General features: G+C 40.4%; 1 protein-coding gene across 2 annotated transcripts in view; it reads left to right on the top strand.

The window, feature by feature from the left end:
• DSCAM (DS cell adhesion molecule) overlaps positions 1-21476 on the top strand; it is a 484929-nt gene that overhangs the window by 445266 nt on the left and 18187 nt on the right. Inside the window, exons 31-32 of one of the 2 annotated variants that reach the window (XM_080376609.1) lie at positions 211-408; positions 3833-4135. In XM_080376609.1, coding sequence (XP_080232735.1) covers positions 211-408; positions 3833-4135 — 501 coding nt within the window. Of the gene's footprint in view, positions 1-210; positions 409-3832; positions 4150-21476 lie in introns of both variants that reach the window. The other variant, XM_080376610.1, reaches the window with a different exon arrangement.

The following is a 21476-nucleotide window of genomic DNA, read 5'->3' as shown; positions in this document are numbered from 1 at the left end:
CTGTATGGTTTCATTAGAAAGAGGGTATTTCAAAAAAAGCTTTAGCGGTTTGGTAATAAACAGCCCTTTCACTGTTGTTGTTTTTTTTCCCCACAAAGAATGTTTTGTGAGTTTTTTTAACCAACATGAATTCAGTGGCCATCCCCTTCTGACAGGACTTGCTTCCTTATCAAGAGCCTAGTGGCAAAGACCCTCTCTGTTCCGTCACAGATCCTACCACAAGGAGGAGTGCCAAAACCGGACCCACAGCTCGCAACCGCTACGCTAGTCAGTGGACCCTCAACAGACCTCACCCCACCATATCAGCTCATACCCTCACCACAGACTGGAGGCTGCCCACCCCCAGGCCAGCAGGATCAGTGGACAAGGAAAGTGACAGCTACAGCGTCAGCCCCTCGCAGGACACAGGTACAGGGCTCTCCATCAGGCTGCGCTGTGAAGATGGGACAGCAGTAGCAGCAGTAACCTTCTTGGTCCTTGTATTTCATTTTGTGCTTTGGTATCTTTTTTTTTTCCCTTGCTAGGGTGTTTTTTCTGTAGGCTATTCCTAAATGGTGCCACAAATGCATATGGTGCTAATGATAACAAATATTGTGCCCATGTTTCTTCATGCCATGCACGCATACCGGAGTCCTTTGAAAGATAGGGTGGTAATTTTTCCTGTAGCTGGAGCACTGTACTTCCTGTATCTGAAGAAAAAGTAGGAGAATTTGCTGCATGAAAGGTCATTGATCAGGAAGGGGCAGTGTTAGCAACTGAGAGTATGCCTGAGTCATAGGTGGGATGGTTATCAGACTTGAGCTACGCTGAGGTTAGTATTTTCCTTTTCCTATTCATGTAATATGTCCATAGGGTTTATTCTAAGTGGAAAAAATGAGAGGGGAAAAATATGGTATTAAAGTCCAAGTCAAAATCCATTTGTATCACTAAATACTGAAGCAGCTAGCTCTGATTTTCCTCAGAAATAACATAGGTTTTATTTCTCTAGATAATAAGTGGGGAGACACTGAATACATATTCTGCCTGCAGTCTTCATCTCTTCTTGATGTCTTCACATTGTAAATGCAATTGTAACTGAAAATAAAGGCTTTCTTCTCTGCCCTACAATGAAAAATTGGGGAAAAAAATAAAGGCAAATAAATGGACAAATGATTAAACAGAAGAATAATCATAAAGAAAATCAAATAAAGATTAAATATGAAGAAAGGTACAATACTATTCAAACATATGCCTGACAGAAGTGAAGTCAGGCTTACTGTGGTGTCCTTGGAAGAATTGCCTACTTTCTATCCTAATTCTAAGGGAAAGTTTGTTAGGTGAGAAAGCTATGTGTTAGAGCTACAATGCAGTTGGTGTGAGTGGCCTTTCACTATGAAAACCAGTATGGCTGGTTTTATTCTTTCTGTAAGAACAAGCACTTGACTTCCCTTACATCCGTCTTTCCACAATTCATCCTCTTAAAGTTGCAGACCCTTATCTTGTCTGTATAGGGTAACGGCACTCAACAGATACCTCTGGCCAGCTGATAAACTTCATCCTGATTTCTTCAGGTAGAATTGCCATAAGGCTTTAAGGATTACTTCCAATAGCTATTTGAGATTCAAATACAAACAGCAAATGCTATCTCAGAAATCCTTTTTGTAGATATTCCAGATTGCAGGTGCACTTGCACGTGTTCCAACATTTTGCCACCCAGGGATATTTTCCAAGGCGCATGGCAAAGGGCAGGTAATTCAATTTGCTGTGTGGTTTAATAGACAAACTACCTGGAATTTTGTAAACAGACTTCGTAATCTATGTTTTATCATGGTTACTTTCCTGCTCTGTGCCTACACTTGAACACACAGTGATTTATGTGATAGCAAGTTTAGATCATGCTCAAGAAAGGTTTTCTTGTGACAAAATGTAGTTCTCTTATGACAGTTGGTTTCTAGGAAAAGAACAGAGCCAGTTTAAAGTACCTCAGAAGTTAAAATTTCCAAATAAACAATATAATAGATGTAGCCAAATTATGTGTTCAAGAAGCAATTGAACAAATGTGCCCATTTGATCACTTTTCCAATATGGAGTTCAGATTTCTGAATCTAGTTGATGCAGTTGATAGCTGGCAGAATTTAGCACTTCTTATCAAAACAATTCCAGGTTTACAAAGCAGTAGCTTTTAAGACTAGGAAAAATGTATTGCAGCAGTTCATAGCTGTAACGAAGTTTAAATGCTCTAACTAGAGGCCATTAGAAATTTTCTGATGACTAGGTTTCATGAAGTTCACCCTGGGCTTGGATGAACTTTCATCAAATCTAAAGTAGGTGTTCTTTAGGCAAAGCAGATTCTTCCTGGAATAGTGTCCCCAGGGCATGGGATATGGGAAGCTGCAGGCCCTGAGTTTCATGGACCAAACTGGGACCTTTGCATGACCACCATATTTACAGACACTGCTCTATGGTACTGGGCAACTGCAGCCTTCCAGGACATTCCAGTTGATCAGAAATTTGAAAAGACATTATTTTGGTCTGATTTACAAATCAAATGTGAAAAACATAATGATGTTTCCTCTGTGTGTGTGTGTGTAGGGAAAATGAATAAATAAAAAGAAGCTTTGTTTAAGTTCTGGCCAGCTCAAAATCTTAACCAAGTTACAGCATATTGTTGAAGTAATTGTCATTTTAAATAATGTATGATCCTATTTACAAGTGGCAGGAGTGTTGTTTTTTGTGCACAATGAAAACTGATGCAAGTATCTTAGCACACAATAAAAAAGATAAAGATTTGCAATAACAACACAATTGCCTCTGGCTGCTATAGGAGACCCATTTTTACGAATTATCTATTATATTGTGCCTGTTTATTGAACATCACCAACAATGTCTGAAATTGTACAAATCTTGTGATGAAACATGACTTCTGCCCAAGGAACTTTTGAGCATCCTCTGATCTTCCAGCCCACTAAAGTAGAAGTGCAATGGGTACAACAGACTAGTGATTTGTCCCCATAGAATTGAGCACTGCATTTCCAGAATGCCTTTCAATGTATCAGTAGCCATTACATCTTCAATAGTAGTGCTGTTTAAGAAATATTTATATTCTTAGAAACTCATCAGCAGGAGAGAATAGCTTGTAGGTCATATTAGCCTGTGTGTCAATATGAAGCCCCCATGAAGCTTCAGCGTCATTAAAAAAAAACACCTGAATGACTGCAGGCTGGTAGCTATCAAAGAATAATTGCTTTCTTAAGACCTTTGTTTCATATGAGGAGTTAGTATTTTACCTGATGTCTAGAGAGACAATGTCTGAGAGGCACTGCCTTTATATTTGACCTTTGTCCTCAGGGCTTTCTCAAAAAAAGATAAAAGATTGAAACAGTTACAGCAAGACTATACTTTCTCACCTAGACATCACCTCACATAAATATTTCTGAGGTACATTAAAACGATAATACAAAGAAGCTGTTTCTCATTTTGCTAAATCCATTTTGTGGGTTTCTAACATTTATAAGGCATTTAACATTTAGAGAAAATATTTTCTGTAAAAAAAAAAAAGTAACTTTTTGCATTTATTAAAGGTTACTTCTTCCAAATCACAAATTTAATGCTAAGTCATGTAATTCTGCTAGCAGAATAAGACTTCACCTTAGATTATCTGTAATTATCAAGTAACTCACAAAACTAAAAATTGTGCAGACATCTGTAATGAAGGAGACTCATTTAAATCACCTTGATAATTTCAAGGGCTCTAGAGACATTTTATTAGGAAATATTATCGCATTCATAGCATTTTTCCCAGGATTATGCAGATGTTTTCCCTTCTACCATTATTTCTATTTCTGATGTTTAGATCGAGCGAGAAGCAGCATGGTTTCCACAGAAAGTGCCTCCTCAACATATGAAGAGCTAGCAAGAGCATATGAGCATGCAAAAATGGAAGAGCAACTGAGACATGCCAAGTTCACAATTACAGAATGCTTCATATCAGACACATCATCGGAGCAGCTCACGGCAGGGACTAATGACTACACAGACAGCCTGACCTCAAGCACGCCATCAGAGTCGGGGATTTGCAGGTTTACCGCATCCCCCCCCAAACCTCAGGATGGAGGGCGAGTGATGAACATGGCAGTTCCAAAGGCACATCGGCCAGGTGAGACATTACAGGTAACATTTTGGTCTTTTGGGTGAGCATTTCACCCCATGCCTGGGCTGCTTGACAGAAGAGGGTATATCACAAGGAAGAAAGAAAATGCACAATATATCCTGTAACTACTTACAGATAGAATTGCTTTTTGTCCCAGCTAATACAACATTTGAATATGTTTTCCCTTATACAGAAAAATTAGGAATTTCAAAATTTAGGAACAGAAAGGGACTGTCTAGACCATCAAGTCCACTCTTCTACAGCTGCAGCCATCAGGCAATAGACCCTTCTGGGATAAATAAAACCATATGGGGATGCATATGCCTATCTCCAACTCAAACCACCCACTAACAAAACGTGTCTTCCAGCAATACTTTGTGCTTGAGAGCAAAGGTTTGCTATCAGAACACTTCATAAAGATAGATTGTAGAAGACGTGCTATCCCTTCTGCCTTGAAGCCTGTCAAAGGTGTAATAACCCTTTGGTAGTGTTCTGGAGCTGTTATACTCTCTCTATGACATCTCCTAAAATCAAACTAGGATTATCTAAAGAGGGGAGAATAAAAAATGGAAAAAATGAAGACAGTGCAATAGCTTAAGGGATATGGAGCCTTCTACCTTCAGACAAAGTTAAACCCACTCCAACTTCTTATGGAGTGAAGGTGCCTGAGGGACGTCAATCTATTGGACTCAACCAAATTTCCAGTTCAGAAAAAAAGCTGTTCCTAGTGCTACTCTAGTACACAATTGCATAGGTAGTTTATTTGTGGTACTCTGAGATCAAACACGTTATAAAATCTTCTCAGAAGATTTGTCTATCTTTGTTACAGAATACATGACGTGACATCATGGAGGAGGATTGGAATGGGAAAAAGACATATTTGTGTGTTTTCTAATAACATGAATTATTTTATTTTATTTTTATTTAGTATATACATCTGCCAGTGTGGGTGGGGCCACTTTATATATACAGAGAACAATCAATAGTGCTCATATATGTAAAATGAATAATGAATAAACTGTGGTCTTTTGCTCAATATACACCATAAATAGAAAAACGGTTGTTGTGAGGACAAAGGAATGGGAGATAGACAGTGGTATCAGGAAGGTCACTCAAAAGCAGGAAAAGAAAGCAGAAAACTGGCACTGAAAAGAAAGCAAAGATTATGCTAGAGAAAGCTAAAAGAATAACATGGGAAGAAAAAGACCAAGCAGAAGGTAGAAAGTTATAACACACAAGGCAGGAAATTAGTGTGTCATACAGACAGATAAGAGGGAAATGAAGTAGGAAACAAAATAATGAAAGAAATTACTAATTTCTGCGTAGTCACGGAGTAGAACCATAAACCCAGGAGCTGTAGAAATAGATAAAAATAGGAATACTTTTAATTTCTAACTCAAAAAAGCAAGATAAATATTTGTCCTTGCTCTGCTAAAGGGAACCATCTGGATTCACAACTAAGTCAAAATTGGAGCCCTCTCCTTCCAGTCAGTCAACAAACATTTTTTATCATTTCTTTAACAAATAGCTTTCTCTCTTCCTTTCATGTTCCAAATACATTATTTATGCATATTTAGTATTTGGAAATATTCTAATATATTCCATACAAAGACGATTTTCTTGAGGGCATACAGCACCAAATTTGGTCCTTCTACTTGAGTTAAAAGCTTTTGAGGCTGGAACATCATCAGAGCCCCTCTAGTAAATTACAGACTTCTAGCCATCTTTAGCTCTGTTTAAATGGCTTGAATTTTTACCTGCTTTTCTTGATTAACTTTAGCTTTCCTTTGCAGTAAGGAAATTAAATATATTATGAAATTAATAATTAGTTTCAGCACCTTGAAAATAAATGAGTGTTTCAGTAGAGCAACTTGAATGTTGGCCCATAAATATTGAATGATGTGTTATTAAAGGTTACTTTATGAAGGGCTTTAAACAAAACATATGGGTAGAACAGACGGACTAATATTTTTAGTGCTCACATCAGTGAGGAAGGACTTACTGGGCATCACCCTTCTTTCACCCACCACTTCAGAAACTCTGCAGAAGTAATTAATAACTCAAATACAATTAATCAAAGTAATTCTACATTTGGGAAATGGAGAAAGAATTAAAAAGTTAAGGTATTTAGATTAAGTAGATGAGAACATCTGAGATGAAACACTGGCTGTGCTTCTTTAGCACATCTTTATTCTTCCTTGAAGTCGGTCTTTCCGTTCAAGGTAACTTTTACCTGGTTTCATGTGCTTTGCTTTTCTTCTCCCCTAACACAGTCTCTTTCTTGTGCAATGTCACTTTCCAGAACTTATGCCTCCTCCTTCCTAATTTCTGATCTCACTTTTCAAGCTGCCTGTAATGCTACCTATTGCAATGAAAGGTTTAGAGTCTGTAATATGTAGTATTTGTTTTTCAAAATAATCCCCAGCAATTATAAGGCAGTCTCAGAAAGACTGTAAGAACAAGTTATTTTTATAAATGGGATATTCTGAAACTAATCTACCCCATGGCAAAGCTGCAACTTTACTCAAGAAAAGTAATGATGGAATTTACTGGTGAAGACTTTGTCAGCCATAACTGACTGAGCTATTACCACACTTATTTCTTAGCTTCATGCTACCGTAAGTGTTTGGTATAAGCAAGCACAATGTTAGACCACATGAGGCTTTGCTTCAGAAGACCTTCCTGTGAGTTTCTGAGGGCATCCCAACTCATGTCACTGTTCCCTTGCTTTTCCTGAGCATCTCAGGATTCTTTTGTACCTGTATAGTCAAGCCTGCTGACCCAGCCACCTGCTTTGTCCAGCACGCAGCATTTGAGACCTCAGGTTGCTCCGAATTGAGATAGTTAATGATTAGGAGTAGGGAACTTGAATTCTTTTTTGGTGGAGGAGGAAAAAGGGTAATCAGGATTCAGTGACTTGTACCCTGGGGGCTGACATCAACCTGCTGTGACATTCCCAACTTCTACACCGTTTCCATTCAGAAATTGAACCAAAACATTTGATCACTTCATCAACTTGAATTATATTTAGATGGCTCATCAGATGTCTAGGCAAGCTTAGTAATTGGTCATTTCTAGCACTATAACTGTGAATTAGAACTGTCTTTTCAGAACTTCTACACATTACATACAACTCTTAACTCTGCAATTAGTAATGCATGATAGTTGATTGCCTTATATTCTAGCCTTCTAAGTCTTCTGATAGACCTTTTCCCTTCCAGTCAGCTGGTGCTGCAGATAAACACTCAGGTCAGCAGTCAGAACTGCCTCTGTCTACTGGATTTCTACACCTTTTTCCTGACATTTAGTTTACAGAAACAAGAAACAGTTTCATGAAATCAGCTCAGACATGGGAGCTAAAAATGCAAGGATTTGGCCATGAAAGAATAATGATATTTTTTTAAACAAAAATAGAGCAATCATAATCATACATAATGTCACAGTAAATAGTAAATAAGGAAATAAAGTGACTTTGGCATACTGAATCTGAGGCATGCACCAGGACTTCAGAATGATCTGGATATTTGGCATGGTTATTCTTTCACCATTCAGACTGCCAAATGTATTACACTGTTGTAGACATCTCTACATTTCAGCTGAAGTTATTCCATCACAGAATCACAGAATGTTTGAGGTTGGAAGGTCCCTTGGTCATTTGGTCTAACCCCACCTACTCAAGCAGGGCCACCTATAGAAGGTTGTCCAGGACCATGTCCAGTAGGGGTTTGAGTGTCTCCAAAGATCCAAACTCCACAACCATGCTGGGTGCCAGAGCTCAGCCACCCTCACAGTAAATAAATGTCTCCTAATGTTCAGACAGAGCCTCCTGTGATCCTCAGTTTGTGCCCATTGCCTCTGGTTCTGTCACTGAGCACCACTGAAAAGTCTTACCTCTGTCTTTGCACTCTCTCTTCAGGTATTAACATACACTGATGAGATCCCGCCTGAGCCTTCACTTCTCCAGGCTGAACAGTTCCAGATCTCTCAGCCTTTCTCATAGGAGAGATGCTCCAGTCCCTTAATCATCTTAGTGGCCCTTAGCTGGGCTCTTTCCAGTAGCTCCACATCTCTGTTGTACTGGTGAGCCCAGATCTGGACACAGGACTCCATGTGGGGCCTCACCAGTGCTGAGGGAAGCATCACCTCCCTTGACCTGCTGTCAACACTCCTATGGCAAGCCAGGTTAACAGCTGGCCTTATTTGTCATAATGGCACATCGCTGCTTCATGTTCAACTTGATGTCCACTAGGCCCCCAGGGCCTTTTCTGAAAATCTGTTTTCAAGGTGGGGGATCCCCAGCATGTACTGATGTTGGGTTGTTCATCCACAGGTGCAGGACTTTGTGTTTCCTCTTGTTGATCTGCACGAGGCTTGTGTTGGCCCGTTTCTCCAGCCTAGGAAGGTTCCTCTGGATGGCAGCATGACACTCTGGTGTACCATCCACATCTCCCAGCTCTATGTTATCAACAAACTTGCTGAAGATGCACTCTGTCTCATCATCCAGATCAATACTGAAGGTCTTAAACAGGATCGGACCTAGTATTGACCCCTGGGGTAAACCACTAGTTACTGACCTCCACCTAAACTTTGTTTCCCTAATCACTATCTCCTAGACCTGGCTGTTAGCTGGTTTTCAATCCCCCTCACTGTCTGCTTTTCCAGCCCATAATTCATCAGCTTTTCCATGAGGATCTTACAGGAGACGATGTCAAAAGCCTTATTGAAGTCAAGGTAGACAATATCCGCTGACTTCCACTCATCTACCAAGCCAGTAATTTCATCACAGAAGGTTATCAGGTTGGCCAAGCATGACTTCCCCTTGGTGAATCCATGCTGACTGCTCCTGGTCACCTTCTTGTTCTTCCTGTGCCCGGAAATGGTTTCCAGGATTAGCTGCTCCATCACCTTTTTCCAGGGATGGAGATGAGGTTGAATGGCTTATAGCTTCCTGGGTCCTTGTTCTTTACTTTCTTGAAGATAGGAGTGACATCTGATTTATTCCAGTCTTCAGGCTTTTCTCCCAATCACCATGATAAATCAGAGATTTTTGAGAGTGGCCTCACAATGACATCTGCCAGTTCCCAAACACTTACAGGAGCATTCCATCAAAGCCTATGGACTTCCATTATGTCCAGTTTGCTGAAGTATTCCCTGGCCTGATCCGTGTCCGCCAAGGGTAAGTCTTCCTTGCTGCATACTCTTCCACTGATTTCTTGTACCTGGGATTCCTGAAGGCTGGTCTTGCTGGTAAAGACTGAGATAAATAAGGCATTCAGTACCTCAGCCTATTCCATGTCCTGTGTCACTAGGTTCCCTGCTTCGTTCACCGGTGGGGCCACATTTTCCTGGCCTTTCTTCTGTCATCTGGATACTTACAGAAGCCTTTCTCATTGTCTTTGACATCCCTGGACAGATTCAATTCTAGTTGGGCTATGACTTTCCTAACTACATTTCTGCACGCTGGGACAGTGTCTCTGTATTCCCTCCAGGTTACCTGTGCCTGCTTCCACCCTCTGTGTACTTCCTCTTTGCGTCTGAGTTTTGACAGGAGCAACTCGTTCATCCACACAGGCCTCCTGGCATTTTAGCCTGAATTTCTGCTCATTGAGCTTGGAGATGATCCTTGAATATCAGTAATTTTTCTTAGACATGAAACTACTTCTAGTTGTCTGTACAAGCATCTGTAAATGTTTTCTGCATCATTGTCCTGATACCAGGCCAAAACTTCCAAGTATATAGAGAAAGTGTTATTAAAGAGTCTTCAATAAAAATTATTTAAGGAATCACATTTTTCTTAAACTTCTAAAAAGACATAGCTACAGGAAATGGAACAGGAAAGTAAGATTATTTTTTTTAGTTAATTCCTACATTCAGTGTTTTCAAAGCGTGTCTTATGCATCCTTGCATTCTGATCTTTACAAATCCATAGACAGATCTTTGGAAGAAGATGAGATTATTTGTAGATTTTACTTCAGCATCAACAGTAACATCATTATATTTCCTTTTACAATAACATATTCTAAACCACAAAACAAACTGAAATCGCTGCTTAACAACAGCTTCTGCACAGGTTCCAAACAAATGAAAGACTGGATGCAGAGTCCACATGGGTTTTGGTGGACTCCACAGAGCTGGCAGACCTAACCCTCCCTGGCTTTCAAGCTGCCCCACTGCAGATGGTGACATTTCTCCGTAAGCCATCAGAATAGTAATGTGTCCCAGGAGGCAAGAGGAAATGGAACCAATAGACATATCACAGCAGTATTTTAAACATGTGGGGTAAATCACATCCTTTAGAAAAGTGGGTCTTCATTTCCTAATCGCTGTGCAGTGTTAATATTCTTCATGGTATAAAAGTGATGTCAATACATCGTTAGCATTGCATCTTTCCCAACAGCAAAACTCCCAGAAGTTTGGGATTATGATTGCTGTTCTCCTCCCCGCATCTGTCACTAACTGCAAGTTTGGTTAGTGAGATCAGGGCCTCAAGGAATAGGCATACTGGGCAATCATCTCAACAGTATACTAGGTCCTTCCAGATCAAAACTGAGGCACTTTTTCATATTAATATTCAGAAATTTCCCAAAGTTTTCCTGAGAGGTTGACAAATGACTCAGTCCTTCATCCTCCAAAGTTGTCATTCAAATCTTGCATTCAGAAACTGGGTGGGACAGAACCCGGGAAGAAATATACTCTCTTTCTACCTCCCACTGTGCCATCAAAGAGACTGTAACATAAAAAAGTGGAAGACAATTGTAGAGGTTGGGAAAGTTTTATAATAATCTTTATCTTCTCTGTTTTAAAAATGTTAACCACAAATTAGGTTATCATAACAATTATTCTTAACTGCAATAAACATTGCAGTAGCAGTTTAAAAATATATTCCTGTTATTATAATTTTAAATCTTGCTAATAACCTCAGCCAAGAAGCCTCTTGGGTTTTTTTTTTCCTCTCTTTACTCCTAAATTATTATGCTTGAGAAAAGAACAGCTATTAACTGGGAAATATTTTGATATTTCTGTGCTTTCCAAGTGCTATTATGTCTTTTTTGTGGACAGACCACTTACTTGTGTCCTCTGGCAATGTAATTTATTCTTGGAAGAAGTAATATCTGACCAGTGCTTGAACAGGGATACCTAGAAAGTTTTCATCAGGTCTCTTGCTATTTGCAGAAACCTCCTTTTCGTAGGGGAACTGCCAAACTCAGACCCCATATCATATTTTTCTCTGATGATAATTAGCCCTAAAAAGAACTTTTTCAAATATATGACATTATCCTTAAGGGTTATCTTGACCCGGACCAGGTAGAAACTTGTCTGCCTGATGTCATAAAACAAGTGCAGGCTCATTTTGACAGTCCCACTTCCTAGCTTGTTTGGAGATCACATTAATATATAAACCCAGAAGGACTCAGTGCATCTTAGGTACACTTCCAGAGAAGAGATATCATTCACTGGGTATATCAGACTAGGAGATTTTTAAATGCATTTAAAACATCACAAGATTTTGTGTCTCAGAACCTCCTCTACAAAATCCCAGCTGATGAAAAAAAAAACCAGCTTGGAAAGAAACCTGCATGTGGGTGGGGAGAAAAGGCAGTCGCAGCCAGGCAGACTCTGAGAAAAAGATCTTCCAGATACTGACTTCACAGCCACAAAGATGGCAAGAACATCCCATTCCTCCACAGGGAATCTGAGTGCTTTCCTTGGTCCTTATGCTGGCACAAAGCAGGAGCACCAGTTTTCTAAGCCCTCGCTCCACTGGAAGCATTTTCCTCCTGCTGCCCTTGGGCTTTTGGTTGATGTGCAAGGGCAGAGCTCCATCCTCTGTCTGCCAGCCTTCCTGCTTGACCTCTGTGTCCCAAAGGAGGAGATGTGGCCAGCCACCACCGCCTTCTGGAAGCATCCTGAGGACAGGCCAGGCCTACTGTCAGTCAAGCTCTCAGTAAGCAAGTATGGGTACTTCTTTGGTCTGTGTCAGGCACCTAAGTCAAGCAGCCTGAGTCTAGCACCAAGCCTACTGCATATTTACTAGAAAAGAACACTGGTCTAACCTCTCCAGCTTTGCTGAATGAGCAAGTTCTTTCAGTATTCAGGATGCTTTAATTAGCATTCTTGACCCAATTTACAAATTTCTTGCTGCTTTGACTAATCCTGCTGACTTGAATGGCGAAGTCTTAGCTTGTAGACAAGACTTAATCTACAGAAGGCAAGTACTTTATCAACTAACTATTTACAAAGGTCCCTTAAAATAAGTCTGGATATTATCTGCAGTGCATAAACATTATTTTAAATACCCATGTCAAGAAACAACTCTTCTTTTCCAGTATTCAGTCACTACAGCTAAAAATAAGCTGCTTAGTGTGGTAAGAAAAATACGAACCATGCACTAATAGAAAGCACAGTGTATTTCCAATGTCAGCCCTGTAACCCGAGATGAGGAGTTGTGAACTCTTTTCCACTGATCTATGAGTTGAAGGTTGTAGGAGTTATTTCCCTCTTCTACTCGATGCAGACAAGTGCAACATAGTGATGGAGTCTATTTAGATAGTCTATTTGTATTGAAAAGTTGCTGACAGTGCTCTGTAAGCTGTAGCAGTAACTGAATCCAATAGAAATTTGGCCACTGGGGATTCAGTAATGGCTGGGACTCTTGACTTAGAGCGTCAAGTTCACCTTTTGCCTCCTTTTCCCATGCCAATTATATTAATCTGCATTGACTGAAAATGGAATTGTACAGTTCCACAGTTTCCAGAACCAAAACTGAATTTCTTGAACATACGGGGGAATCTATGCTTGACCTCGTTTTGTTCAGAAACGCCACAGCAAATTACGAAAAGGCTAACATAGGGATCATTATCTTTTTTTAGTTCTACACTTGCACTATCTGGTTTCAAATACAATAGAATAAACATATATAAATATATATGTGTATACATGCTACATATATAGAGTGTATATAGAACAAAGAAGTTGCCATCCTGACTCCACAGCTGGAGACCAGGCACAAATAACAGGCTGGTGGGAAAACAGCAAGACAGGCAGAACAGTCGTAAGTGGGAAAAAAAACTTCTTTTCCATGTTCTTAACTCTAGTAAATACTCTTAAAATGTATATTAACTTACTTGTATGTATACTTACTTAAACATATGTGACATATTCTGAAATTGCTCCCCTAGATGAGCGTCTTTAATATTTCCATATTAAATACTCGGGTGCCTGGAACACCTTCTTTTTATTTTCTATTGCTCTGTTGGAAAACTAGGAACAGATCACAAAGAGACAGACTGTGCCATTGGCTTCTTATCATAGAAAAGGCACATTGGTGATGAAAGTAAATTGCCTTTATCCTGTCTCAGGGTTTATTTCTATGGAGAATCAGGAGCTTTTTCTTCTGCTGCTGTGAAAAGCTGAATGTTCTACAGGGATGAAATACATTTAATTCCGCATGTAATTTGACGTGACTACATACTTGAAATCACCGGCTTGCATTATTTTTCTGGTGGATTTACAGAGAGGAAGGTTCATATTGCAAGTTTTTTAACTTGCCAGTACAATAAAAATGAACCTAGAAACAGGCTCATGTCAGAAGCTAAAATACTCTGAGATCAGAAAGGAAAACTATCATTTGTGTGAATCATGACGTTAAGCTGGGCAGCTGTTTGATCACAAATACAAAGTTTCTGTGCAAATGTAATGTGAAGATTCCATCTTAGGTAGTGTCTAAGATGTCTGGAAGATTAATTGATGATAAAAGTAATTTAATTTTTTTTACAACTATCATCTATGGATCAGTGGTGTTAGGAAGATTTTTGGGGTTTTGTTTTTTGTTTTGTTTTTGGTTGTTTTTGTTTTTGTTTTGTTTTGTTTTTTAATTAGAAGAAATAACTGGCACCAGTTCCTTAAGAACTCTGTAAGGAGTGTGTGGCAGCACAATTATCTTTTCCTGTTGCTAATTTATTTGCTTTTTTTATTTGAAAATTAACATTGGCTTTGGAAAATTACAGTGTCTAAAACTGTGCTGGTTTGTGATAAATACTATTGGTGGTTTTTTCCTTTCTTCTAGATTAAAAATTGCATGTTAAGGGAAACACCCTTTCAAGAATGCATATTTCCTATCTTCTTATTACAAAGTCTTTCTTACTAAAAGTGATATTTTTGAAAAATTTGAATTTAATTTTGTTTTTCTAAAGCTGATTATTTGCTTTGTGGTTTTTTGTTGTTATTTTTTTTTCATAAGATGCAACTATTAAAATAGACTACCCATGTTTTCTGTAGGTTTGGAGGCACTGTATTCAACTGTAGTTAGTGGAGAGTTTTATGCTTAAAGCAAGGATTACATTTATCAGTAAATTTTCAGCTGCTTTTATGCGCTTACAGTCATAAATGCAATATTACATTTCTAAAACTACCAGCAAATGTTCCAAATCAAACCAAAGATGCTGTGTCCACTTCAATTAAAATAATAGATTTGTAGAGCAGTTAAGAATCCCTATCTTAAACCTCACTTCTATAAAAATTAGGTTTCGCCTGCTCATGCCATTGTCATTTTGAAAATGTCAAAGCATTTCACCTTAATAGTGTTGAGAAACAGTGTATGTGATTTTTGCGTGGGCTTACAGTCTGCCCAGGGTAACCAGAAGCAGTTGTTTCCATATAGGCAAGAACTGATCTAGCCTTGCTTTAAGGTCCTTGAGGTCATCTACAGCTGTTAGTGCTTTAAAGGGCTTCTCACACAGCGGGCTCTGCTGGCTTCCTCTGTGCCAAGAGGACCTGAATGTAATCGGAGATCTGTAGGAGAACAGAGAGACTATGGCATCGGAAAATGTAAACCAAACCTTACTTGCAAGAAAGGCCACGCTTGTGCTATCTTTTGAAAGCAAAGTAGAAATGGGTATCACTAGAGAAACAAACTTTTGTTTTAACAGTACATTCTTAATCTGACCATAGTGATAGTCTTTGCCATCCATGTAAAGGCTTCTTTATATGCTGGCCTTTAAAGCACAGCTGTATGTACGCGCGGAAGTATTTCAGTATTGTTCAACTTTTCATGCCAGCATGCCTTATTTAAATGTGAGAGCTGAACTTCTGGTCCTAGTGGATTAATTAACAAAAATGCAACGGTGCACCTCATCAGCATCACTCAGGTGATTCAAACTGATGGACATGTGGAGACCGAGTTACAGTAACTCATCCATGAATAGATCTTCAGCAGAGTAGCAGCGCAGCAGCTGCACTTACCTTGGTTTCCTTGTTGAAGCCTGGCCTCCCGGTAACTGTTAGAGTGTCACGCTCACCCATCACTTTGACACAGTCAGATTTAGCTCTGAGTTCACGGGTATGGTGCAGAGCCTGTTGAGGTTGGCAGAGTGGCCTCCACTGATTTCACTGAAACACAAGTATGGTTTGAACTCCTCACCTCTCCCGCCTCTGTGCTGAAGCTAGGCTCCCAAGATGTCCCAGGAATAAACCTGTGAAGGATGCCAATTTCCATGGAGTCACAACGGAGTTACCCCTCAACTGAAGTGATGTATAATTGAACAGTTTCTGTTCACTGCACCCAGGATTGGCAAACAAGTCTTAAAACGCCAGCATTGCTGACTGGAGGCACCTGAGCGAGAGCTGCCGCGCGGCTTTCCTAGCTCAGCCAGTGGGCAGGAGAGGGCTGTCTCAGGGCATCCTTAAAAATGTATGAAGCAGCTTGCGTGACAAAGTGACGGAAAGGCAGAGCTCCCGCACTTTACTTTTCTATCATCATTTCATTATTTATTAACAATTTTTCTGACTTTAGTTTTGGAGTGCATATTGATTTACATGGTGAGGCCTCTTACAAGATTTTATAACTTAAAAGTTGCATTAAATCCTAACAGAAAGGCCTCGGTTCTGCAGGTGCACTGGCCCTGTGAGGCTAACATCCACATGGCATCTCCACAGGGTCTAAATCTATTCGGCCCCTGGCATTAATCAGTTTTTCCTTCCTTATACCACCAGCTCAGCAGCACAGAGGCCCTTAAAAATATGTCAGTTCTCCTTAAAGTTACTTCTGAAAGGTACAAAGCATCTGACAGGTCTTTTAATAGTGCAGCACTATATGAGAGACCAAAATTTTGCTTAGAGAAATACGAATCAAAAAGATGCTTCAATTCCTCTTTTGTTAGACCTTTCAGGAGGAGGTAATAATGCGATAATCAAGTCTCCTGGCATTCAGTTAGACAGATGCGCAGTGTGTTATGTTGATGTAGTACAGATGTATGATCTCGGTTAAACTATAGCAGTCATGCTTTTGCATTAAGACACATTGATTAAGGACTTTTTCTTGGAATTAGAAGGCTTAAATCTAAATGAAAAAATTAATCACTGTTCAGAAAAATGATCCACATTAGTTGGAATCCTCATTTTCAGTCACTTAAACTTAATCTCCAGGAAGTATAAATCAATTTATAGTCTTCCTGAAGTCAATATAGCTACCCTGATTTATACCAGTAGCAAATTTGGCTCCTGAACTACAGTTTTGCTGATACCCTGGTGTTTCTTAAGAGAGAATTCCAATGATTGTAGGCAACAGCAGCTGTTGCTTTTGTTTTGTTGCATGAAACATATCTGGTATTTTTAATGCTTTTATGAAAATGCCAGTTTTAACAGACCGCAACATGCAACATTTAACTAGGTGTTATAGATCCTCAAATTATCTATGAGGGTGCAGTTTTCATGGAGAAAGAAAAATGAAACTTACCAGTTACAAAGCACAGCCCTGCAGGGATGATAGGGAATTTTGATTTCTCTGTGTAGAAATGGGAAGCTTGGCATATTTTTCCAAAGTGTTTCAGCTGTTTCCCATCTATGTGATCACAAACATAAACTGCAAAGACATGCTTTTATGCCATCTGCTGAAACACCGTGAGAAGCCTAAAAGATGTAATGGCGTGAAACAAAGCCACGAAGGGCAGGTTAGCAGCTGAAATGCATCCAGGCTCGTCCTTGGCCTTGTTTACATTTCGCGTTCAGCAGGTTTAAAAGTGTCCCCCAAATGCTGAGCACGTCGATCATTTTTCTTGAGCAGCCAAGTAGAGGTGGAAGCTACTCTGTGAGAGCATGAGCCTGCTCTCCCAGCAGCTTCTTCGTTAAGGAGAAAGCTGTGCCCTGCATGCTCCCGCCTTCCTTTGCCCTTCTGCCGCTTGGCTGCTCACCAAGACCATAATCTAAGGGAGTGCGCGGAGCTTTTGCCTTTTATTCTGGATCACCTTACAGAATTATTAAATCTAGTTTTTGTGTGGGAAAAGTGGGCTTAGAAGTAACCTGTGAGCTCCTGAACTTGCTAATGGTGTGCTCCTGTTGACTGAGTGAGGTGCGGTTCCCATTCATTTCAGCAGTCAGTAATTTGTGTGGGGAAATTTCACCTCCATTTCCATTACCCATCAATGCTGGCTGTGGAGACCGGAGCCCTGTTATTCAAACAATCCTTCAGAATTTTTTTATTGTTCAGTTGTGGCATTTTAATGCAACATTTACAAGAAAATAATAATTATAAAACAAGGAAGATTGGAAAGGCAGTTCCACACTGAACATATCCTGGGGGAGTGGAAATCGTAACAAACACAGGCATAAACTAAAGCCCGCCTACTGCTTTCATTCTCTTCATTCCATGATCCTCCAAGTTTCCAAGAAGTATCCACCTAACCCTTCAACTGGGTGCTGAGTCACGGGAGGCACCAGCTGCTCCTCTCCCCGCTTTGGGGCAGGAATGACTCTGCATCTGGAAAGGATCCCCTTGCTCCCATTTGCAGCCAGTCACTTTTCCTGGCTAACCAGGCAGGAGGGCAGAGCCGGTTCTGAGCTCTTCACTGAGGCACCACAACGCTGAGACCTGTATCAGCCAAGCAAGGAGGTGCAGGACTGATCCTCTTTACCTCCCTGCTTGGCTGAGCAGGACACAGGATCAAGGTAACCAAAGAGTTGGTGTTATTGCTCATTAAGTGTATGTATAACTGATGTTACAGTGTGCTGCAAGCCTTGAAGGTCTGACTTTTAGCCTGCTGGGGTGGGAATGATTGCAGCACAGTGCAGACTGCTCTGCAGGTTCTGTGCAGGACACATGGACAGTGAGGGAGCACCAGCAGGTTTCAAACACTGACAGCAGAAATTGTAAGAAATGTTATTGCTGCTATCAGTCTGGCTATAGATCAAGCTGCTGCTAAGAAAGCTTTGCCTGCTAGCTTTTAATGGTGTGTCAGTTTTGGAAGTGACAAAGACCTCTGAACATCACTTGTGCTCTTTTTTTCATCAGACCTCTCACCTTAGCCTTGCAAATCCTCTACCCTTTCTTTTTTTCTAACATAAAGGAAGTCTGTTTCCTAAAAAGAAGCCTGTATAGGCAAAGGCTTCACTGATGTATTTACTGTGCTAGTGAGCTGGAAAACCCCACTAAACATTTTGATCAGCATAAACCTGAACTTAAATCTCTCAGCAGCTCTGTCACCCTTGGTTCCTTTCAAAGGAAAGCACAACATCCCATCAATGCTTCCCCTTCCAAATTCAGGACAAGACAAGAGATGCCCAGCATAGTGGTCTTCACCGGCCCTTGAACACCCTCCAGCACTGCACAATGTCATGAAGAGTTTTATACTAAGGTCCCAAATCAACATAACTACATCAGCTAGGCACCTTACCTGTGCTAACAAAGCGGTACAATTCAATTCTGGCATGATGTCTGATCCCAGGTGCATCCTTAAGCACTTCTTTACCCACTCACCTGTTGAAGTAAGCTGTGCGAATGCCTTGTTCACCCAGTCTTATCCTACCTTTGTTAAATAAAATGTCCTGTCATAGTCACCAATCCTACTTTATAACCTTTTCTAACATGAGGTCTCAAATAGCATGGAGCTTCCTTCACATGGGAACTGAAACTTGAAAATCATCATCATTGAGGGTATCTGTGTTGGAGTGTTGTGAAGGCAAATTTCTTTTGCTTTAGTGGAAGTTATGATTCATGAGAAAATGCATACAGCTATCATCATAAATAAAAATAAATGCTCCCTTTTTGGTAGAATGTGTTGCTTATGGTAAATATCAGAGTAAGTTACTTTTAGCACTTGTTTACAAATATTTATTGAAGCTAATATTTTCTTAAATGTACTGTACTAAATAATTCATTAGAGGGTTGGCCACTCAGAAAAAAAAGGCTGAGGTAGCTCTGGCTTAAATTGCTGCATTCAGATTTGACTGGATGTTTATTGTTTGTGTACAAACTCAATGTTCTGAAATACAGCAAATTTCTCTTTTTAAAAAATGCATCAGAAAACTATAGTTTTGCATGAATGCATGAATTATTTAACATGCTCATTTGCCGTGTTCATGCACTTGAAAGGTTTGCTTTCATTACTTATAAGGCACATACACAGCTGAAAAGAGGTAATTAGAGCATCAAAGGCAATGAACCATCCTGAAACTTCATAATGCTTTGCCTGAAAAAGATCATAATTCAGCTGAATAGGAAGAAACAAAAAAAAAATGTCTGCACAGTTGTATCCAGAAGGATGAGAACGAAAGTCTTTCCAGGTAGCTCTATATTTATGGCAAGAGGCTTTTAATCTTCTCATAAATACCTTCAGAACTGATGTAGGAAAGGCCAAAGTGAACCCCTGTGGTTACATTTCAAAGCCTGTGTTTTCAAGTCAGAAACACATTAGTGCTTATAAATGAAAGACTTTTTTCATCCTATGAGACTGTTTCAATCCTAGTAAAGAAGAAAAAGTTCCATTCTCAACATTTTTCTTTTCCAGTTATTTTAATAATCTGCTTTGTTTTATAAACAGTTGCAGGGAAAGATGCTTCTTGCAGATAAGAAGGAGCAGTGGCACTTTCTATGATAGGAAAATGTGTACATCATATCAAATAGAGTGCTCTGTGTAAGCCATGTCAGAGATTGTGCATTGTGTATCCAGCTTTGGAGAACAAGTTACACTCTCTGGTTTCTCATTACCGCAATCCTGTTGGAACTTCGCCCCCAGACATTTAGAAAATTGCAGTAAAATGACTGCATATTGTTTACACAGATTATTGACTATGCTTTCTTATGTAGATTTAGGGAGGAAAAAAAGGCATTTTTTTACATAGCCTGAAGGTCTTAAATACACATGAGAAATGTCTAGACAGCAGCTTCATCTCTATAAGGTTCAACACTCATCTTTTTTATAGTTCATGCATGTCCATCACTCTCAAGAAGTAGCAATGTGTTGAGATACAGAGGTGGCTCTCTGAGGCAACCATGGGGGACTGCCAATGAGCCATGCTCCAGCTTCTGCTCCACACCGGCTCCTTCCTGGAAAGTCGACCAGAAAATGCAGTAGTAAGAAAGAAGGCATGTGAAATGACCTGGCTGGTCTTAATAAAGCAGTGGGCATTGTGCCACCTGGCAGCAGGCTGTCATTGCCGGTGTTAAGGGTGACAGACATCTTCAGGAGAAGGCCTGTTGTTGCGGGAAGTAGGAATAGGGGTGCAGTGCAGAAAACTGGTCCTCTTCTGCTGGGGCTGAGGGACCCCTATTTCACATGGGGGGCAACTGTGGGAGCATGAGAGGAACTGCCTTCTGTCCCCAGCAATCTCTCCACACCTCTGACGAGAGGGAAATATAATACTTAGGTATTACAGTTAGTCATAAAGTTTTCACGCCTACTCTTGCAATCTCAGAGGTGTGCTTCGCTGCCCGCCTTCGCTGGGGCCCTGACAGTGATAACCCACACCTGAGGCAGCCAAACGAAGGCCCTCAACACCTTCGTTAGCGGGCAGAGACAGGTATGTGGGGGCAGCATCATTTGCTCCTACACTTTTGTCTCTGCCCCATGGGGAGGAGTGGGTAGCAATAAAGCTCCTTATTTAGGATACTGCGATGCTGCAAAAGATACAGCCACAGGGAGCAAGTGATACAAGCGTTTCCCATCCAGGCTGTATCCTCCCTGCAGCGCGCGGGGAATGGTCTTTGAAGAAAACTGCCCCCACAACTGCATTTTGGAAGGACTTGGTCCAAAAGGGAACCCAGCAGCAAAGTAATGGGATGCAGTGTGGGCGGCCAGGGCATTGGGATCTGGGCACCAAGGGGTCAGCAAAGCTGTTGGGCAGCATAGACGTACCCACGGGCATCTCAGTTCAATGCCTGTAGTTAAGTGGAGCGAGTGGGTGCCTGCCTGTGCCTGCCAGTTCATGTGTCCGTATCCTGATGTACTTTACTCCAGCAGCAGGTACGCTGCTGTCTCAGCTGAAATAGGTCTCATACACAGAATGCGTTTGGCATGAAAGGTACTGTAGAAAAATAAGGTAAATGAGTAAAACAAATTAACGTTACCACAATTAA

This window comes from Falco punctatus, assembly GCF_963210335.1.
Source record: "Falco punctatus genome assembly, chromosome: 2".
Classification (NCBI taxonomy): Eukaryota; Metazoa; Chordata; class Aves; order Falconiformes; family Falconidae; genus Falco; species Falco punctatus.
This window is presented reverse-complemented; position numbering and strand designations above follow the sequence as displayed.